This window comes from Physeter macrocephalus, chromosome 17 (assembly GCF_002837175.3).
Source record: "Physeter macrocephalus isolate SW-GA chromosome 17, ASM283717v5, whole genome shotgun sequence".
Lineage (NCBI taxonomy): Eukaryota > Metazoa > Chordata > Mammalia > Artiodactyla > Physeteridae > Physeter > Physeter macrocephalus.
In genome coordinates this window covers 17,000,452-17,022,590 of record NC_041230.1, presented here as the reverse complement: position 1 = coordinate 17,022,590, position 22,139 = coordinate 17,000,452, and the positions used below count along the sequence as shown (strand labels likewise).

At 48.0% G+C, this 22,139-nt stretch overlaps 1 protein-coding gene across 1 annotated transcript in view; it reads left to right on the top strand.

Annotated features, from left to right (window-relative positions):
• Positions 1-22,139, top strand: part of ZNF536 (zinc finger protein 536) — a 232,127-nt gene that overhangs the window by 56,081 nt on the left and 153,907 nt on the right. The window contains exon 2 of the mRNA XM_055079085.1: positions 17,523-17,675. Coding sequence (XP_054935060.1) covers positions 17,523-17,675 — 153 coding nt within the window. The remainder of the gene's footprint in view (positions 1-17,522; positions 17,676-22,139) is intronic.

Sequence of the window (22,139 nt, the reverse complement as noted above, 5' to 3'; positions counted from 1 at the left end):
AAAACTCCCAGACTTTGATCTTCCTCAGTGGAAGTGTCTGTTGCTGTTGGCACAAACTAGCAATGTCAACAAGTGCCCTGTGCTTGACTGTAGGAGCGGGAGGGACACCTCTGGGGCTCCAGTGATAAACAGAGTGCCTTCCTTGGGCTCAGCCTCATAGCCACCAGTCCATGGTGGATGATGTGGGAGTGGATGCCGAAGTGCTTCCTGCCCTTCTGCTGCTTAAAGAAAGTCCCAGAAGTAAAAGAAGAACATTCAGAAAGGGACCCAGTGGAGAATCCTGCACAAGCCAGAGGAGCAAGGGTGGAGGGGAAAAGCAGGTTCCATCGATGTGTGTGCTGTGATCTAATTTCTTGCAGACAAATGAGGACTAAGGAGAGAACCGGGCCCCTCGCTGCATGACGCGGATGTCCCGGCTTCCTCCTCTGCCATCCGCCGCTGTGCTCCCAGGCAGCCGCCCCATGGGCTGCCCGGGCTGCTGTATGGACCGCTGCCCCATCTCCCTAGGCCGTGCCCAGCACAGAGCAGGCAGCATTCGTATTTGTGGGCTGGATGAATTAATTCACATCCAAGCAAATACTGGGGCCACAAACCAAGCGAGAAATGAGGCCAGAAAGTCCAAGGTGTTTTCAGTCACTTGGTCAGATCTGCCTTTCTCCTTGAAGAAGCCCTAGGAAGAAAGCCCTGGAGGAGATAATAACGGTGTCTTTCACAATGGAAAGGTCAACCGACCTGTGTTTATTGAGTGACTCAGTGGGCCAGCCCTTTGCTCGGCTTTGTAGGAGACTACGAGACAGGCAAACCCACGGGGTACTCTTGGTAAGCAGGCTGGAATCAAAACGCATAAGAAAAATGAGAGAGCAGCATGTCATTGTGCAGAAACGTCCAGGAAAGGTTCAGAGGATGGGGTTGTGCTGAGGAGGCCCCGGCAGTGAGGCTGGGTGGGAGGGAACACCTGAAGAGGCAGAAAGGAGAAGGCTGGGCACTGCAGACGTGGAGGTCAGAGTGTCGCTGGGAACTCTCCAGGCCAGCTCAGCAGCGGGTGGGGCGGGGGGGTGTCCGTGTCCCTTTGCTCAGACCAGCAGTGAGTCCTGCACGGAGTCTTTCAATCATGTGGCTCTCCGGCCGCTCCTCTCTGATCACTGCCCTTCCTGCCAAGGCCTCTTTGAAATTTGACTAAGGTTGTGAGTGCATGTTTCAGCATTTCTGGATGCAATTTGGTATCATAGCAAAGAATCAAAGGATATTTTCTATCACTTAAAGTATGTTTCTCTCCCTCTTCCTCTGAGCACCTGACCCCACAATCATCGCTGGCTTTGAAATAATAGACCCATCATAATTATGAGAATTAGTCTGGAGGCTTCTGCCTTATTTGCTCAACTGAGGTTATTGAGGCTGTCTTCAGAGGTGGAAAGGGTGTCCGGGACCATCTCGGCAGAGATGGCAAATTCAGAGAGAGCTATGCCTGCCGGGTGGGGGCAGCCAGGTGGTGAGGCTGAGGGAGGAGCCTGGGGAGGAGGAAGCCCCCTCTGCCCAACCCAACAGCCGCTGCTCCTTGGGACCCTGGACCCAGCGTTGTGAAAGCACAGTTTCTCAGGGGAAGCTGGAAAGCAAGATGATGTGTGAAATGCCCCGAATTTGTAAATGTTAAAAACAAATTTAGCAATGAAAACCCTGTGCAGTGAACGCTTGAGATCTCCATTAGATGGCTACCCCGACATGTTACAGAAGTGGAAACAGAGGCCCAGGCCTGGAAAAGGACATGGGCTAGGTCATTAAGGTAATGGACACTTGTGTCCCCTCTGCCTCCTTGGTCCAAGTCCTGAGGCATAGTGTCCACAAACATCAGTCTAGGAACTTTCCGACAGTATGCTGCCCGCACTACCGGCTCCTTTCCAGAGGCTTCTGCTCGCCCTTGGCCAGGGATGGCCGGCAGCCTCTCTGTGGCCTTGAACCTGTGTTGCAAAGCCTGCTTTAGTCAATGCTCTGAACTGGCTCTGTGACTGTGCCTTCCAGGTGGTGAGGCAGTGGCAACGTGGCAGCCCTGGCAGCGTGCAGGGAAGGCCAGGGCTCTTATGGAGGGTGGCTTCAATGTTCTTATAGGGTATTAAAGGAATAGAGTGAGAGCTAATGCAGAACTCTTTCTTTGGTTTAATTTATTATAATATATGTGGCTAAAATGTAGATCACACTGCTGTTTTGGATCTCCGTTTTGATTCCCAAAATTGCAATCATGATAGGTGGATTATAACCGTGCTTTAACATACAGATGAGGAAATGTATTCCTGTGCAATTTTCCCCTAAGGAGAAGTCAGAGGATAAGGGGCAGGAGTTTTGAATAACCTTGCAACATTTAGTTGTCTCTCTCGGTTATGGGATAGAAATTAGCATTATAAGACTATATGTGTTGTGAATGCAGCACTGCTTTGAGTATTAGTGTGGAAGAGCTTCCAAAGGGAATGGAGAAAGCAATTTTCCTTATTAGAAAAAGTCACCACGATCTAATCTAGCAAAGTGGTGTCACCTTGTTAAATTGTTGTAGTTATTTAAAAATATGAAGTGCCAGGCACCTTGCTAGAGGCTGGGGATGCCAAGGTAAACCAGACAGACCAGCGATTTGCTGGGGTAGTGAGAGCCAGTGGTAAACGTTGGGGGGTGCCCGGCTAGAGGTGAGCTGGGGATGGGGCAGAGGTGGAGGGGTGGGGGGCAGTGAGAATGGCCGGAGGCTCGGGGCTTGCAGGCTGAGGGAAAGGAGCATGCAGTAAGCCTCACACAGATGCGAAGGCAGAGTAGTCCTCATTCTGGTGCTGCATGCAGAGCAGCCGTGTGGCGGGATGCCCCCAAGAACATATGTCTGGGCAGACTTTTCCTCAGTGCCAGATATTCAGCAGAAGAACCAAGCAGAACAACATCCTGATGTGCTGCCCAGGGGCCTGGGCTCTGCTCTGTCCACCAGCAGCGGTCCTCGGCCAGCACCCACTCAGCCTCTCCCTCGCACCCCGAGGTTCCGTTTGTCCAGATCACGCCCACCTGCTGCCCCCACCCCAGAATCTGGGCTGGGGCTCTTGAGAGCTGTCAGTTCTGCAGAACAACACTCAGACTCCCCTTACCTCCCAGGAGAGCTGGCTGCAGCCTCTCCCCTCACAGCTCAAGCCCTGGACTCGGTGTTACCGAGGAAGGTCAGTGGAGGAGAGTGAAGGTCTTAAAAGAAGAAGGTGGCCTCCTTTGGTTACACTACATGGAATGACCGCCCAGCCTCCCCAGCACCATTCGTTCATTCATTCATGTATCCATCAGTCAGTCAGTCACCAGTGTTTACTGAGCACCTACTCTGTGCCAGGATGTTTTAGGGACATAAGATTGAGAAAAATAGACCCCATCCATCCCAGCTTTAACAGAGTAGACAAGCTAGTGGGAGAGACAGAAATTAAGCAGGTGTCACACACACATATGGTAAATACAACCTCTGATACGTGTCATGAAGGTTACCTTCTGGGGTAATCGGCGCTGACCTGACATAGTCTGGAAGTCCGAGAATGTCTCCCAGGGAAACAGCATTGGAGCTGAACCCTCAAGAACGGTGGGATCCACCAGGCAAGATGGAGGTGGTGTTTGGGGTTCGTGTTTCAGGAAGAGGGACCAGAATGTATTGAGATTCCGATGTCCATTAGGGAGAAATTTCCAACCTCTCTCTTTCTGGAGGCCCAGAAGGGCTTCCTTGGGACTCTCAGATGTTGGAGGAATGCCCTGGACAGATGCAGAGCAGGCGGGGGTGGGAGCGCGTGGCCCCCTGAAGCATTGTCGAGGAGAGCTCCCAGCTCACACGTCACATCACAGTTCCAAGTCACTGCCCAGTGCCTGAAGGATGGCTCTAAAATTCTTTCTCAGTATTGGGGTCAGGGCATTTTCTGGTCAGAGGGCCTCTGGGGTGCAGGACCGAGGGGCCCCGTGACTGTATGTCTGGGCAGATGGGGTGCCCTACAGAGATGTTTAGAGGCAGCCACCTGTCGCCCTTTAACGCCAGCCACCTCGTGGATGGAGCACAGGATGGAGAGTCCTGAGCTGCCCCAAATGGTGAATGCTCCTCTCTCTCCCTGTCATCCTGGTCTAACACCTTCCCCCAGGTCTTCCTCCTCGCCCTCTAGTTACTCACCTCAAAGGGATGTTTGGAGTAAGTGTGTCTCGTCTAGGAGGTGCCTTGGGGGCAGGTGCCAAATACACTGTGACTTCGGGGTTAGAACACGTGGGTGTGAGTGGAGCCTTGTTCGTGGGTTTCCCACCACAGAGGCTGGTGTCACTTTGCACACTGGAATTGATCTTCCCAGCGTGGCAATGTGACTCCTACTTGGAATGTACTGGGGGAGGGGGCCGACCGTAGGCAGGGCTCCTGTGATGATGCCATTATATGAGTCATCACCTCTGGTTTATCCTGGTCATCTGTGTGCTGAGTATTACGGACCTGGTAGGTCAGGGGAACTGTCAGTTGGAAATCTATCAGATGCCCTTTCCTCATATTATCTCATTTGGTTTTCACAAGGGATTGCAAAGTAGCACCGTTATTTCCACTTTACTGACAGTGTTTGGAGTCTGGGCAAGGTTAGGAGAAGCATTTACAAAGACATAGCTCAGAAGTGGCAGGGCCTGGTTGGAACCCAGAGCCGGCCATCTCGAAGCCAGTGACTTTCCCACTCTGCTGTGATACCAATGCAGGATTTCAGGTATATTAAGGCCTTGCAAACACCCTATCTCAGGAAACACTCAGATTCCTCTGTACTATTATCCAGTTATTATCCAGTTATACAAATAATGGCGCTAAAGTTCATGAAGCTTTAGTGGTTTGCTCAGGATCGCAGAGTTTAAATTTTAACTCAGATCTTGGCATCAGACACATCTTGGTGTTTGGAGGTGACCCCTTCCGGTCAGCAGTCTTTGCGCACGGCTGGGGGCCGTGGGGACAATTTGCTCTGCTCTTACCACCCGCCCCTCCACAAACAGGGCAGTTTATTCGTGCTCCCTGCTTCCCTGGGGGCTCCTTGGAGAACACACTCATTTTGCTTGTCCCTGGTCAAGATTCCTTTGGACTAGTCTGTGGGATTTCTAGCGCCTGGAAAGTTACCTTTTAGATACTTTTATCTGCGATCAAAGGAAGAATGAGCAGACTTGACCTCCCTGTTAGAAGCTGCTACCCAGGAGGCTAGTCCCCAGGGGTCAGTTCATTCATTCACGCATCATTCATTCAGGAACGTGTGGGTTGAGTGATGTGCCGATGTGGAGGAGGAGGACTCGCAGGCTGGTCCTCTGCCAGTTGCTGGCTGGAAGGAGAAGAACCAAATCCAGACTCTTCACCTGGCCAGAGAAGCTAGTTGAGGGCCCACTCAGGATGTGGACATGACCGGGAGCTTTCTGAGGTTTATAACACAGCCTCGTTTGTAGCTGAGAAAGGCCACTCCTGTGGTTATCGGAAAGCAACATTTGTTTTTCTCTTTTTGACTTACTTCACGCTGTATGACAGTCTCTAGGTCCATCCACCTCAAATTTGTCACTACAAATAACTCAATTTCGTTTCTTTTTATGGGACTTGAGGACACAGGGAGGGGGAAGGGTAAGCTGGGACGAAGTGAGAGAGTGGCACGGACATATATACACTACCAAATGTAAAATAGATAGATAGTGGGAAGCAGCCGCATAGCACAGGGAGATCAGCTCGGTGCTTTGTGACCACCTCGAGGGGTGGGAGAGGGAGGGTGGGAGGGAGACGCAAGAGGGAGGAGATATGGGGATATATGTATACGTATGGCTGGTTCACTTTGTTATACAGCAGAAACTAACACACTATTGTAAAGCAATTATACTCCAGTAAAGGTGTTAAAAAAAAAAAAAAGAAAAGAAACAAGCAAGCAAAGTTGCCATCAAGCCAATCTCTACCCGGGGGGAAACAGCCAGAATCTTTGCTGAACGTGTCACAGTCGTATTGGCTAAAGTCCACTGCCCTACCAGCAGCCTGGGGCGGTGTCAGCCTTGCCAGGACACAGACATGGGACCGCTGGATGGGGAGGGCCATTCCCCAGGGCATCGACTCTAGCTTTGTTTTGCCAACAGGTACCAAGACAGTGGTCAGTGGGGTAACCTCGGCTGTCTCCTTGGCTCCTTCTTCTGCTTTGTGGCCTGAGCCACGTCCGAAGGTTTTGTCCTTTGGAGATCTACCAACAGGCAAAAGAGCTCCAGAAACATCTTTGTGCTGTGATGAGCAGAGCTGGGTAGAATTTTTTTTTTTTTTGCTAATTTTTATATGTCAACTACAGTATTTATTACTACAAGGTATTGAAAGTTTCAGCATTTACTTAAAAAAATTTAAATCTTGATCCATTGATAGTATTCATCTGATAAAGGTTCTCAAATTAAAAGGGCTAGATAAGTCAGTGCGGCTCAAAAATGGCAGTAACTTCAGAGCTGGCAATTGACACTTGTTTTCTGCCACTGTTTACTCTTCAATAAAAAATGCATATTTACCATAGCAACCTCCAGATCACGTGGTGCCCTGTCTTACCCGCTACCCTCTAAAACAGAATAGCTTCTTAAAGAAACACACACATCCTCATATGCATGTTTTCAGATGAAAAAATGTGTTCTTTATAAGGAAGCCCTCTTTCCTGGAATTTAATGCTAATAAACACGTCATCTTTATAGAGATCATTTTGGTCCCACGTCTTAAATTTTAGGGTGTTCACTCTGGAAATCAAAATAGAATTACTCTGGGAAGGGCTTTTGATTATCTTGAGAGTTTGCTGATTATTTATTTTAATACAGTTCTAAAAAATATATATATATATATTTGTGTTTATACATGCATATATATATATATATATATAATTTTTTTCGAACTGCAGCCATTAGTATCGTTTGAGAGGGGGTTTGGTGTATATTCTAATGACCTGCCGCTTCATCTGTGATTAAAGATTGTCATCTACACGAAGCTCAATTGCAGCCTGAATTGTTTTTCACTGTTAACCTGGGAGAATTGCCTGGGTTTTCAGAGCTTTGGAGAAACTGCTCCAACCCGGACTTTTCAGGAAGGGAGCATGTCTTCTCATTCTAGACCTTGTGCAGGTGTCAGGCCCCACCGCTTGGGGCTTGTGGAGTGGGGAGAGCACTAAAGCCACAAGTCTCTGCCCTCCCCCCCAAGCCATCCTTGCTTGCAGGGGGTCCCTTTGGCAATATTCATGTTAAAAGCTACTATTAATTGGAGCATATCCTGCACCAGGCACCCACCGTGCTAAATGAATTGTCATGACTATCCCCGTTTTGCAGATAAGGAAACTGAATGAACCTCAGAGAGGTTATGTAATTTGCCCAGGATTACACTCCTAAGAATTGTTGGAACTTGGTTTTAACCTGAAGCCTTTGATTGCAAATCTGTTCCACGTAATCTGTGATTGGAACCTTTCTGTCAGACATAAGCTGGAAGGACAAGTGGGAATGGGATAAGGGGCCATGAGCGGTGCCTCCCTTCTCAGAGTGTTCTTGGGAGATGTCGCATGGCCTCAGTATCAGGAGAGTTGTTTGGTCCACTCTTCCCATTCTGGTTTGCACCTGTGCCTGACAGCCACATACTCCTGTGCTGCAGGTCTCCGTGGATGCCACAGCCCTGGGACGGCAGTGTGGCTGTGTGTGTGATGAGAGCTGTGGTCAGTGCCCCTCTGGGGCACCTCAGCAGGCTGGGGGTGGGGCGCGTCTGAACCAGGCCTGGTGGATTTTTAAAATTGCTTTCAGCCACATACAGACCAATCTGAAAAACAAGAACATATTGTGACTCTGTTATGCTTAGTGGCTTTGGGGGAAAATCCGATTGTGAAGTGAGGCAGGGCTCTCCATGGCGGAGTGGCATTGTGACCCGAACTCGGACAAGGAGAATTGCCCAGACCCCGCGGCCCGGCCAGCCAATCTGACTGCAGTGTGTCCACGAGCCTTTTCATAATTATCCATCATGAATGCCTCCACGCTGCCTTAATAGATTATTTAAAATGGTGCCTGCGCCTCCCATGCAACCTCTAGTCAGCCCCGAACTGTACATACATACAAGCCGGGAGAGGTAATTGCTTATCATGTATCTTTTTGTTCCAGACACTTTTATAAAAGAGTATGTATTATGTATGGTGTGACCTTCAAATGTCAGGAATGTGTTGTGCAATAAACTGTCAATATTTGTGGTTATAAGGTACTAGATGACTTTTACAATAATTGGAACGGCTATATTAAAAGCTTGGATCACTCAGCTGGTTAAAGAGAAAGACACAGGCCGGTGTTCATCAGGGACTTGCCTTCTGCCAACGATTAAATGAAAGATATTGCAAGGTGCTTAAGATGTCTTCTTTGTTTAAAAAAGAATATGGCAAAACCTGTCTCCAGGGGGAAGCGTTATCTCCAAATCATCCCTTCTCTTTTCAGTGTGCACCATTCCCAAAAGAAAACTCAGCCCCACAAGTTATGGCGACCGACCAAGTGCATTTTAAAAAAGATCGGTCCAGCTTGTTCTCAGCGTCATTTAAGTAAGAATTCCTGAAACATACCCGACAGTCAAAGAGATCTCCTCCAATCTTCCCCCCAACCCCCTCCCCACCCATAAATGAGGGGGCTGTAAATTACCTTAAGAGGATCTTAAAAGCTATAGTTCTTTTAAGAAAATAAATTATGTAGAAATCTTTTGGGAATTTATGCTTTACTGAAAGTAGAGGCTTCTGTAGTCTATAGTTTTTTGTTTTTTTGTTTAAGAAAGGAACATGTAATTTAAATTACGAAGAAGGGAAAGCCAAACAAATATTTTGCAATAATTACAGTAGTAATTGGTGCATGGGTTACTTTTAAAATACCTGTCTTGTTATACTTTTCTATTGATTAATGTTTCTTTATGCGTATGGGAGGCTATTTCTTCCAATGCAATGACATGGCAGATGAAATAGTGGAAGGTTTCCTCAACAACACGCCCCCACCTTCTCAAAAGCTCACTTGTGACCTTGCTGATTAGAGTGTGTGTGTGGTTCCTTCCACCTGGATGGAGAGAGACCCGGGAGACACCCCGAGGCCACCTCCTTCAGGAAGCCTCCCCAGGCACCCCTGACCTCCTTCTCCCCTGCTGTTATCGCACTCCAGCCCCTGATGGTCTGTGCTAAGCACTTTGGGGCATTTCTGGTATTTTGCTGGTATTTTGCTGGTACCTGGGGCCAGTTCCTCCCAGGCTACTCCAAACAGCTTGCCTCTTGTTGTCAGGAGCTGATCTTAGCCTCTGAATTTCAGTTTGCTTGCCTCCTCTGATTCTTTTATTTATTTTGAAAAAAGTATGTACAGTTTTTTAAAGTATGTATGGTACGGAGCACCTGCTGTGAGCTGAGTGCCTACCACATGCTGGGGGTATAACAGCAAACAGTAGTTAAGAGTCCCTGTTTGCGTGGAGCTTGTGTCTGGGTGGGGAGACAGGTGGTAAGAAGACAAATACATAGGTCAGTTAGCATTTGCAGTAGGTGATAGGTTGCTTGAAGGACCAACCAGAGAAAGAGCGCCCCTGGAACCTGGAGTCGGGGAGAATTCCTTCAGACAGTATGGTCAGAGTCGCCTCTCCCAGAAAGGGCCTGTGGACTAAAGCCTGAGTGAGAGTCTCCGTGTGAATTCTGGGGGAAGAGAATTCCAGGTGGATGAAGCATCAGGAGCAAAGCCCTAAATTGGGTACCAGCCAGGAAGGCTTGAGGAAAACAGAAAGATGGAGGGGCTGGAGTAGAGTCAGGAGTTGGGATGAGGTCAGAGCAACAGCGGGGGCCACTTAGGTGGGGGTTGGAGACCATAGGTGCTGGGGGTTATTCTAAAGAGCAATGGAGCCAGTGGCCTTCCCTCCCCTGCACGTAACCAGGCTTTTCCCAGGACATGGCAGCCCCCTGGGCCGTCCCTCTCCAGACTCATCCTCCTGCCTGGTTCTCGTCACCCAGGCCAGTTCATAGGTGACGCTGCTCTGCCCTGGTTCACCTGAACAGTTTCTGGGATGGATCCCTGCCCACCAGGCCGGAGGGAAGAGAGGGGTGTGCAGAACCCAAAGAGACCCATCACACCAGATGTCTTCTTGCCAAAGGTTGATTCTGTGAGTCCCAAATCCTGCCTGCCGCGTCCATGGTCACAGTTCCCAGGCTGTGGACTGAAAGTGCCTACCCACAGCTGGCCCTGAGGGCCTTGGAAGAGCTGGCAACCCGAGGATTGCAGAGGATGTTGTCAAGGGCAGCATCACACAATGCCAAAGGGAAGAGACCCCATGGGTGGCCCAGTCACCAGCGGATGGGGGCGGGGAGGGTGGTTCGGAACACTCCCCTGACAGTTAAGAAAGGGCTCTGGGTTTGGTAAAACCAGAAACACATTTGGTCCACAGTGCTTGATTTTGAAGCCCTTGTGTATTTTAAGGGAAATTTAATCCATATGTTTCTGATTCATTTTCACTTAACTCATCAAAATGTTGCTTTAGAGAAGCTATTTGAGATCCTAGTATCTTATATTTTTTTCTCCAAATTTTAGCCTTCTAGTGACCTATTTCCCCAATTCCAGAAATCCTATCTTGCTAACAGCAAATGGAGCTCTACACAGTTTTGAGTTTGGGTCAGAGGTGAGGAAGGCGATGATGGAGGACATTCATCTCTGCTCCCTGAGATCTGTCATGAGCTCGGGCCTTGCCAGTGAGCCCAGCCTGGTCCCCGGTCCTAAGAACCCACAGGGAAGCTGGCTGTTGCCTTCTCACAAGTGGTCATCCTTTTCTAAAATAGCTCTCTATTTAAACAAATACTTTTGCCAATCCATATTAATGCTTAACTGTTTAACATGACTATATATGGCCATCATAAACCAGAGAACTTTGATGAAACAACAGAGACACCAAATTAATACTAACCCAAGGCATGACTGATGTATTCCAAGAGTTAAGTACAATTGTTTACAGTAATGTTATAATTTTTATGCATACCATTCATTTAAAATCATTTTTAAAAATAAAGGGAACTCTTCATCAGGAACCTCTACCACAGTAATCCTTGTTTTGAGTCTGTTTATTTTAAAGTTTTTAAAATAAGGGAAAGTGTTAAGCTTTTAAGAGGAACTATACATTCCTCTGGATTTTTCCTCCAAGGTATTATTTTTCCTCCCCCGAAAAGATCTTAAAACACTGGTATATGTGGGCAAAGATATTAATAAAGATGTGATTTTTTGGTGTCATGCTCCCACTTTAGACTCCACAAATTGTTTTTTCCTTCATTAATGAAGTGAGATCTGTGCTTTTGAGATGCTCTTTGCACAAGACAGACTTTTAGAATGAACTGCATGACTCATCTGGGAAAATGTGTTTACTGTTGTAGTAGGAGTTCCATAGAAATTAAAATACCATGGCCTTTTATGTCATAAAGTAGTAAATGCTCAGGTATACAGACAGCTCCCTTACCCATCTGAGGTTGCTGGGATAACTCTCCATTCCCTGCATGGGCTTATCATGATCAGAAGCATCATCATTACAATTTTCTTTTAATAAAAATCTTTCCAAAATGTACTCTTGGGCGTGTGAAGGGCAAAGCTGCTTGGCAGGATGAGGTGAGCACTGAGAGTACGTGCACAATTCAAAAAGAAACCTCTCTTTGCTTTTTCTCTTTGGTCCCACTCTGCCTCTTTTGGTCTCTCTGGACCTTGTTCTCTGTCTCATTCTGTGAATTAATAAGACTACCTAGAGGATTGGGTATAAACCCAGAAGACCTCACCAGTAGAAGGTTCACACTTCTTAGTTCCTGAGTCCTCCCACTGTGACAACTCTCCGAATCTCCATGACTTAACAGAACCAAGATGTTTTTCTCATTCATGCACAGTCTGGCTCAGGTCAGCCCCCCTCCATCTGGTGACACAGCCATCGAGGCATCCTCTGTTTTGTGATCCTGCCCCCTCGACCTTTGTGTTGCAAGGGTAGGGTGGCCGGGGAGGAGAGGGAGACAGTCGGGGGCACACTGTCTCTCCTCTGCATCGCTTCCAGCCATTGGCTGGACTAGTCAGTGGTCCCAACTTAGCGCAAAGGCAGTTGGGAAAAGTAGGCTCTCGTGGAATACACAGGAGCACGTACTATCCCTTTCATGGTCATTTCCTCCCCTATCTCTAAGAGCCATCCCTGTTGCTTATTTGGCTTAGGTTGGGCTAGGGTGGGTGAAGGAAAGGCCACAAACTGGGTGAAGACAGCCTGCAGTGGGCTTGGGGCTCTTCAAGCATCACAGGATTACAAGGAGCCCAGGGGAAGGGCCAGTAAGTCCAGCTGGGATGGGGTAAAAGGATTTGCCTGAGGACAGCTGGGCCCCGGGGACCCAGAAGCAAAAGATTCTGCCTCCTGACTCCTGAGGCAGCCTTCTTTGCAAACAAGACTATTTTAAATATGTACCGAGGAAGCTCAGTGTTTAAAGATAACCTGGGGAAAAATCTACCCTTAAAATACAAAATTATTTCATAAACCAAGTATTTAAATTCCAAACCAATATGTGAGTAAGGTTAAGTATATAATGAGGCACCCATAAATTCAAATCATATTTGTGTACAAGATAGCCAGTCTCAGGGATGGATTCAGACAGCTGCTGATGGTATTGTATGTGTGTCTAGGCTTTAACTTTTGAGAAGTTATTTGTCTTTCTTTCTAAGCATCTGATTCTTTGTCTATCCAGGACTGCCAGTTTGTGGCGGTTGATGTTGAGGATTCCAATATGATGATCCACGACCACTTTTAATCCCCCGGCCCCTCCTTCAGCCCACAGCTATGGAACCTCCCTCCTACCCTCCCTCTGAATTCTCAGGGAAGCTAATGAACCTTAATGTCAACTTGGCCTAGGCCAACCTTGCGATACACTCAGAGGCTTAGAAGCAGCAAATGGAAATGTAGGAGGCATGGTTTCTGACCTTGAGATGACAAAATTAGGAAGGTCAGTTGTCTGATCTCCCCCACCCCCAAATAATATATCTTTTTTTAATTGAAGTATAGTTGAAGTACAATATTATGTAAGTTATATATATATTATATATAAGGTATACAGTATAGTGATTCACAATTTTTAAAGGTTATGCTCCATTTATAGCGATTATAAAATATTAGCTATATTCCCCGTGTTGTACAATATGTCCTTGTAGCTTATTTTATACCTAATAGTTTATACGTCTTAGTTCCCTACCCCTATATTGCCCCTTCCTCTTCCCCTCCCCACTGGTAACCACTGATTTGTTCTTTATATCTGTGAGTCTGTTTCTTTTTCTTTTATATTCAGTAGCTTGTTGTATTTTTTAGATTCCGCATGTAAGTGATAACATAAAGTGTTTGTCTTTCTCTGTCTGACTTATTTCACTTAGCATAATACCCTCCAGGTCCATCCATGTTGTTGCAAATGGCAAAATTTCATTCTTTTTTTATGGCTGAGTAGTATTCCATTTTATATATACATATATGTATGTGCGTGTGTGTCACATCTTCTTTATCCATTCATCTGTTGATGGACACTTAGGTTGCTTCCATATCTTGGCAATTGTAAACAATGCTGCTATGAACATTGGGTGCATGTATCTTTTCCAGTTAGTGTTTTTGTTTCTTTTGGATATATACCCAGGAATGCAATTGCTGGGTCATACAGTAGTTCTATTTTTAGTTTTTTGAGAAACCTCCTAAATTCTTTTTTTTTTTTTTTTTTTTTTTTTTTTTTTTTTTTTGCGGTACCCGCGGCATGCGGGATCCTCCCGGACCGGGGCACGAACCCGCGTCCCCTGCATTGGCAGGCGGACACTCAACCACTGCGCCACCAGGGAAGCTCCCTCCTAAATTCTTGAAACAAAACTTGAAATGATTGGATCCATGTCCTCTTTTTTATCTAACCACTCTCAGCTTGTAGGAACAGGAGAAAGCTTGCAGAGTTTTTGATACCTACTATAATTCACCTGTTCTAGGCTGAAACTTGGGAAGGGTTGCATGTATAGTCTGTGTTCCTCAGGAATATTATTTGCTGCCACCATATATAAGACATCCATTCCTGAAGAATAGATCCCATATTATTTAGTGGGGTCAAGAAAAGAAACAGGGGTCCCAGGAGTTATTTCTCAGCCCTTTCCCCATCCTATGAGAGCCAGAGCACACCCAGGCTGAGGCTGTGTTGCCTGTAGCCCGATGCCCCAACTCTCAGGGACACCCCGCCTCTAGGAGCTGGCAGCGCTCCTTTCACAGAGAAACAGGAGGAGTAGCCAGTGGGTCTGAGGCCGACCTCTGTTCACACGCCCACCTTCAGCGTACTCAACACATTTAGAGAAGGTGTCTGATCAGAGGGAAGAGATACTGCAGATTTTAGGAAAAGGAAATTTTTTTTAAAAGCTCATACCAATCCAAAAACGGCCTGACAGAGGATCACAGGTGTCATTTTTAAAATGCTTCCTCCTTTCTGTCGTGTGTTTCCTGGAAGGGCTGGGGAAGGGCTGTTTGGTCCATAAGCGGGACCCGTGGTTCTTCCCTGGCCAGCTGTGTGTGGCCACAGGCAGAGCCTCGGGACTCCATCTGAGGAGCCTTGCAGAAGGACAGCTGCTAGTGCTTTTACACTCTGGGCGGGTAGAGAAGGAAGTGGAGAGCAGCCTCGTCTTCCCGTCTGAGCGAGCCCCTTTGAGTTCTCAGCGGGGCTGGGCTCGGTTTAGCGCACCTTGTTCACCTTGTTCCTCGATACCCATCCAGGTGTAGGCAGGGACCCACACGCAGGCCCTGTGAGTGTGCGGCTCAGCGGGCCTTCCTCTGCCGTCACTGACTGGACTGTACTTGGCTTTCAGCCTCTCCGGACACTTCCTGGGACCACCCACAATTCCCCTTCATCGTCGCTCTAGTTTGTTTTTCTAGTTGGATTAGTCTGAGAGTAAACGCCATAGGCCTTCTGGCCCTCCAAAAAAACAAAACAAAACAACACAAAAACAAAAAAAAACCATTCTGTGTCAAGTGAAAATTAGACTCTTAAATCTGCAAAGAAAGCTGTTTATCTTACAAAGTCATTCTTTTTATTGGGCCACACATATCCAAGATAGAAAGATAAAAGGAAAACAGATACAGGCCATTGCTTAGAGTGACATATAGTGAGACGCAGCTCATCCTCAGCTTCCGTAAAGCCGGCGGGAGCGCAGGGCAGCAGCCTTATCTATTTATCTGTATCGTGCCCTGGGCCAGGGCTCACCAGAAGCTGCCGTGGAAATACGTTCCCCACACTCTCTCTTCTCTTCTGTTGGACAGCCCTGCCTTGGACTGCCCCCCAGGTGCTCCGACGGAGGAGGAGCTGGGGAAGGTGCTCAGCTGCAGACCGTGGGACCCGAGGCCGGGCAGGGATGCAACATCAAAAGCCCACCCCTGCCTACTCCTGTCCTGAAGTCAACATTTAGTTCTGCCCATCATTCAAATGGACAGCTCATGGCCTCCTAACTTATATAGGGTGTCTTCACCCTGTTGCAGGGAGCACTTGGGCGGAATTTTAATCAGGCTCGTTGTTATTTTAAGCTGACCTCAGGATCCCACGAAAGGAATGAGTAATGCTGGGAGGGCAAATGCAACAGGTTTGGGGTTGGTGTGTGGCTTGGGGGTGGTGGAGGGAGATGGGTAAGAGATGGCCTCTCAGCTGTTTATAACTAGGATGCGGTGGACTTTCAATCGGCATCTGGCATCTGGCCATTGTTCTCCTGGGCTCTCGGCAAACTGGCCCTCTAAGACAGAGGTGGTGGCAGCCCCGGTGGACTTGACCTGCGGGCAGGGACTTCCTGCTAGGACTGCACGTGGGACATTCGTTTGCCGTGACCTGGCAACGCTCTCTTGTGCCTGTCTTCCCTTAGCAGCAGCCCAATAGCCATCTTTGGTAGTCTCTCCACAGTCATGTGGACAACCACAAAGCTAGTGCTAGGTCGAGTGAGTTCTAGATGGGGATGAACGGAGTCCCCCTCCCTGTGTAAAATTATGAGGAAAAAAAAAAAAAAAAGCCGGGCAGTTAGACCTTTTGAACAGCTCTTCCAAGGAGGGTTAGAAGAGTTGTGGAGAATAGGATTAAAAGTGAGCCTTCAAGGAAAGTTTCCAGGGTGATAATGCCATCGTGCACAGTCCAAATTCAGAGAGGATGCTCGAAGCCAAAGGGTTTCCACGGTTGCGCCGAGCAAACATCCAAATAAGAATTAAGTGCGACTGCCTTCGTCTTGTTCATGGCCTATGAGTCTGTCCCTTTTGGCTGTGAGCAGAGAACACCAGGAACGGGTGTTGAAGGATAAAAGCAATTTGCATTCTCCGTTGCTTGGAAGGTACAAATCTTGGGTTTTTTTTGCTCTCTGCAGAACTCACAGGTCTGCTTATTATCCCAGAATGTCCCCTTGTTCTCATGGTGAATCTACCAGGAGGCCTAGAGGGTGGGCCGGAAGCTGCGGGCAGGACCCTGCCAGCCTCGGGAGCTTGGGTTATGTGCCAGGCGGCAGCCTCCAGCCCTGCGGGGAGGCCAGAGGAGAAGGCTTGCCTGCCTCCCCTTCTCGAGATGCAGAGTCCCAGCTCCTGCCCTGCTCCCCTGATGTCGCCTCTTTGACAATGTGATGTCAGGCCTCGGGTGTTGCAATAACATATCCTCCAACCACTAGATATTTTCACAGTTTTATTTACTATTATGTCCCATCATTTCTGTGCAGAAGGCAGCCGTATGTAGATTTTATTCCATTTTCTAATGGTTTGGGTTACATAACAAATAACAGCAGGAAGGAAAATTTGTATTGCTACTTTACAGAGGAAGTTCTCAGGTCACTGCACAAAGATTTAACTGCAGTGCTCTAAGTTTATGGGAGTTTTGCAGCTGAGTTTCTGCACATGACTTTGAATATGTCACTATATGTTTATCATGGGCTAATTGTGGAACCGCATTTCCATACTTTTTCTTCTCCCTTTCATGAGATTACACCAGCCAGCGATGGAGGCAAGACTCTACAAGGAAGAAATGATCAGTTTGGGATAATTTTCTTTCCTGTCCCAAAATAGCTGTACGTCTGCATGTCTTGGGGACTCAGCCGAGACACATTTTTTTTCATTTGTTGCCTGATATAATGAAAATGTGATTTTGAACCTATAGCCAACTCTCCAGCTAGTCCATATTATAAATTAATCAGACTCAACAACCACCACCATTTTTAAACTTTTGAAAAAAAATGTTTAATAGGAGCTAAGCAAAAGAAGAAATCAAACCAGCTGCTGACACAGCTGTTTCTTTTCTTGTTTAATTCAGTTCAATATAAAGGTACCATATGCTGCTTAAAATGATGATAGGAAAGATGAAATAATTTAAGAGAATAACAAGAAAATACGTGAATTGTCAGCATTCTGTCAGATTTAAAGAATGAAATAGACAGGTGTAGTATTGACACGTTTAGCCTTGTGTGGTGTTGGCAGTTTTGGTGCGAACAACTTCTGACATGTGCTGAAGTGATGTGAGAACGTTTCTCCTCCATTGCAGACATTGGCGAGGAGGCTGGGAGATCTGCCGGCGTCCAGCAGCCCGCACTGCTTCGCGACAGGAGCCTGGGCTCGGCCATGAAGGACTGCCCGTACTGTGGGAAAACCTTCCGGACATCCCATCACCTAAAGGTCCACCTGAGGATACACACAGGTGAGGGATCCGGATGCACAGCTCGGAGGAGGAGGCCCAGGGCTGCCATGCTCCTGTCCTAGGTCTACCCTCTGTGGGCCTATCCGTGCACCATTGTGTGGGTCGGAACCGACCCTAACGACCCAGTTCTTTACTCCATACTCACCCTCCTGAATGACACGCGGGCATGTGGACATGGATCTCGCATGGTCCAGGCCTGGAATGATGATGCTTTGTCCGAGGCCCTGCGACATTTTGCTGATGGCATCCCTCTGCTGCACTGAAGTAGCACCTCCCACAGCCTCACATGGACCAGGGGTCTTTCAGGTGCAGATGATGAGAACCCAGCTCAAACTCTAAATATACAAGGGCACGTAGGAGGTCTTTGAAGGCAGACTGGCTTCTGGCCCAGCTGGGGTTACGTGCCCACACCTGGGACTGGATAGATGGAGAGGAGGATGGGTGGCTCTCCACTGGGTCTCCTCAAAAGAAAAATCGAGATGCTCTTAACCAAGCCACCGGACCACCGTGGTCATTTCCCCTGTTACGGCGTTGTCCGAGCCCCTCGAGGTGAGGGCTTCTCTTGGTCTCTCTGTCTTGTCTCTCGGTCATGGTTCTTGTGAGCTTTTCTGCTAGTTGTTTGCACATTGCCAGTACAAAAAAAATCTCTCTGACATATGGACACCTCCATTTTCTTTGATTTTTCTCCTGACACTTTATCTATTGGAGTGTGAGCTGCTTCAGAGGATAGACAAATATGCCATCTATTTTCAAAAATAATTGTGGTCTATTTCCCAAGGAATCAATAAAGCTTAGGGTTGTGAAGGATATTTAGTGTGTACGGGCCTCACGGGCAGCACGCAGTTAAAGACAAGGAGCCCTCACCTGGGCCCTCACCTGGGCCTGCAAATCTCCCTGACACCCAGAGGAGCCCTGAGGACAGGTGTGGGATGGACTGCTGTCTTTATTCTCAGCCTGGGTGCAGCTGGGCATCACCACCATCCCTCCCTGTCCTGGAGCACTTCTCTCGTGGGGTCACCCCAGGGCAAAGAGGCGTCTCCTAAAGTTACGCGCCAAGCTCGCTCACTCTTCAGGGTCCATGGGACCCGACCCGTCTTGCCCATCTTCACCCTTACTGGGCCCCCACCTGGGCCTGCAAATCTCCCTGACACCCAGAGGAGCCCTGAGGACAGGTGTGGGATGGACTGCTGTCTTTATTCTCAGCCTGGGTGCAGCTGGGCATCACCACCATCCCTCCCTGTCCTGGAGCACTTCTCTCGTGGGGTCACCCCAGGGCAAAGAGGCGTCTCCTAAAGTTACGCGCCAAGCTCGCTCACTCTTCAGGGTCCATGGGACCCGACCCGTCTTGCCCATCTTCACCCTTATCACCACCCTGCGACCCCACTGCCTTCTTCCTGTTCCTCCAATGCAGAGTGCTTGCTTCTGCCGCAGGACCTCTGCACCTACTGCCCCCTCCACCTGGAATGTTCTTCCTCCAGGTGGTCACTGGGGGCTTAGCTTCATGTGATCTCTTCAGAGAGACTGCGTGACTACCCTGCCTGAAATATCCCTCATGCCCCTGCTTTATTTTCTCCATAGACTTAACACCTTCTGAAATTATCTTGTTCAGTTCAGTTGTTCATTTCCTTCTGTGTTGTCTGTCTTCCACCAAGTAGAATGTGAAGGTGTAATATTATCCATCTATTTAATTGCTATAGAACCCCAGGGCCTACAAGAGCACCTTGCAGTAAACGGCAGCTTACAGGGGGCATGGTACATTTATTTGAGAGGTTGAATGACAGAACAAATAAGTGAGTGACCCTCCTCCTGCAATGCCTGCCCTGTGACGTGTAGCACAGAGGGGACAAGTGCAGTGGGGAACGGGGACCCTTCCCTAGGGAACCTGTGGTCCTTTGGGAAAGGCACCCTGCACACGTGAGCTGGTCAGAAGCCACAGCGTGGCAGCCAGGCTGCAGGTGCTAGATTCCTGGTTATGGATGGAAGAGGCTTCCACAGGAGCTTCATGAGGAGTCCCTGCGTTCCTGCCTCAGGGCCTTTGCACTTCTCTGTAAGATAGGTCAACGGCTTGCGCCCTCACCTTCAGGGTTGTTGGCACCAATGACCCCTTCTCAGTAAGGTCTTTCCAGTGATGGGGCTCAGGGCGAGGCAGCTCAGCTTTCTCAGATCATGGTGATGGCCACTTTCCTCCCCAGGTTGGAGCCGGGTTCCCTAGTGTTGTGGTGGTTGGGAGGGACCCACAGACTGTCAGGACATGGGAGACAGTCTACCAGGGCACCCACGGTCTCACTGCCTACAGGAGTGTGGAGACCTGGCCAGGCGGGTGCTGTGGTACTGCCCTTTCATGTGATGTGGATACAGGCTCCTGAGCCAGGTTTCCCAGGTGCGTGATGGCTCACAACGGGTGAGGCCGGCCCTGCCGGGGAGTGTGGGTCTAGAAGGAAAGGGGCAGTGCCTCCCAACCAGGAGCTCTGCCGACCCTGGGGGCCCCCACCCCCATCAGCTTGCCTGTGGTTCGAGTGGAAACGCCACAGAATATTCTTGGTAAATTAGGACTGAAGCTGGCAGAAAGAAGTCTTGCTGAACCCGGGTAGAAACAAATGGATACTGTTTTTAGAAGTTTTAAAGCTTGAGAAAGATTATGTTTTTCCAAACTTCTGCTTCTTTTGGGTCACAAACTTCTGAAGTTTGTGATCAAGTCTTTGGAGACACAGAGAGAAGCAAGACAGGGCCATGGACAGAGGCATTCCAGAAACTTCCCAGAATAAGGGTGAAAATGAAAGAAGCCATGGAAACATCACACCACCAGCCCTCCTCAGAAACAGAATTTGCAGTGTTTAAAAGGCAGAATGGTAACCAGATAAAGATCAATTTCCTTTTATCAAAGAACAAAGAAGTTGGAAAATGCTTACACTTGTGCTTCTGAACAGAACAGAAAGTGTTACACGTTATAAATCACCAAAGTAAAACATCCATTATGACAATATAAAAGTGTAGATTACACGTGTAATTAAAAATCAAAATCAAGGGGTTCGTTAATGAATGAGTTAATAGGGGCCCCAGTTGTGGAGATGTCCTGTACTGCCTTCCCCTTTCTCTTTGCGGTTTTGTATTTCCAAGTGACATGGCCAGAGGACAGCAGTCTCCAAAATAGAAGAGTTGTTTTCCAAGATGCCATCTTTTGAAGTTTTTCTATAACGGACCCATACGAGCACATTAAAAATCCAATGTGTAATAAGTATATTTTAATTGGTCAGGATATGAGGTGGAACATTCTCTGTGTCTTTCTGTCCTACTCCATCTCTATGGGAAGTTTTGATCGTATAGCATCAACTCTGATAAAAGCACTTTCCTTTTTTTTTTGCGGTACGCGGGCCTCTCACCGCTGTGGCCTCTCCCGTTGCGGAGCACAGGCTCCAGACGCACAGGCTTAGCGGCCATGGCGCACGGGCCCAGCCGCTCCGCGGCATATGGGATCCTCCCGGACCAGGGCACAAACCCACATCCCCCGCATCGGCAGGCGGACGCCCAACCACTGCGCCACCAGGGAAGCCCAGCGCTTTCCTTTTTTAACTCCACTACATTAACTCAATTACTGCCCTTCTTCTCCCAACACCTGTTTATTAGAGAGGTTCTGAGCAGGTGCACCAGTCAGGTTGTTTTGAACACCTGAGGGCTGGGCAGAGCCTGCAGGGAGCAAGAACGTTTCTGTTATCCCCCAAGCTCCAGCCAGATCCATGCGTGATGGAGGGGGGGCACCCAGAGTACCCTCACATCCTAGGGGCTGCCCCTCTCTGGCTCCTGCAGGGCAGACGTCGATTGCTGCCCACCCAGAGAAGGCTGAACTTCTCTCCTATTTGAAAGTTGGGCTGATTAGGACCCAATCACTGGACGTGTGCGATTTGTCTTCTAGAGTACGCTGCTGGTGATTGGAATTCAGAGCCACTCAGTAAGGAGACTTTGTCAGTTAGAGGTGTCCAGGGAAACAGTGTGCGTGTGTGTGCGCGCGTGTGTGTGTGTGTGTGTATACACATCTATGTACATATACATATATACATATCTATATACATATATACACATCTATTACAAATATATACACATCTATATACATGTATACATATCTATATACATATGTAGACACATCAATACACATATATACATCTATAAATATACGTATATATACAAATATATATATCTATACATATATATACACATCTGTGTACATATACATATATACACATCAATATATATATATATACATATATAGAGAGAGACAGAGAGAAAGAGAGAGGTCTTTATTGTAAGGAATTGGCTCACTTGATTATGGAGGCTGAGAAGTCCCATGATCTGCAGCTGGTCAGTTGGAGGCCCCAGAGAGTGGATGGTATAAGTTCCAGTCTGAGTCCAAAGGCCTGGGAAGCAGGAAGGCTGATGGTATAAGTCCCAGTCTGAGATGGAGTCCCAGCT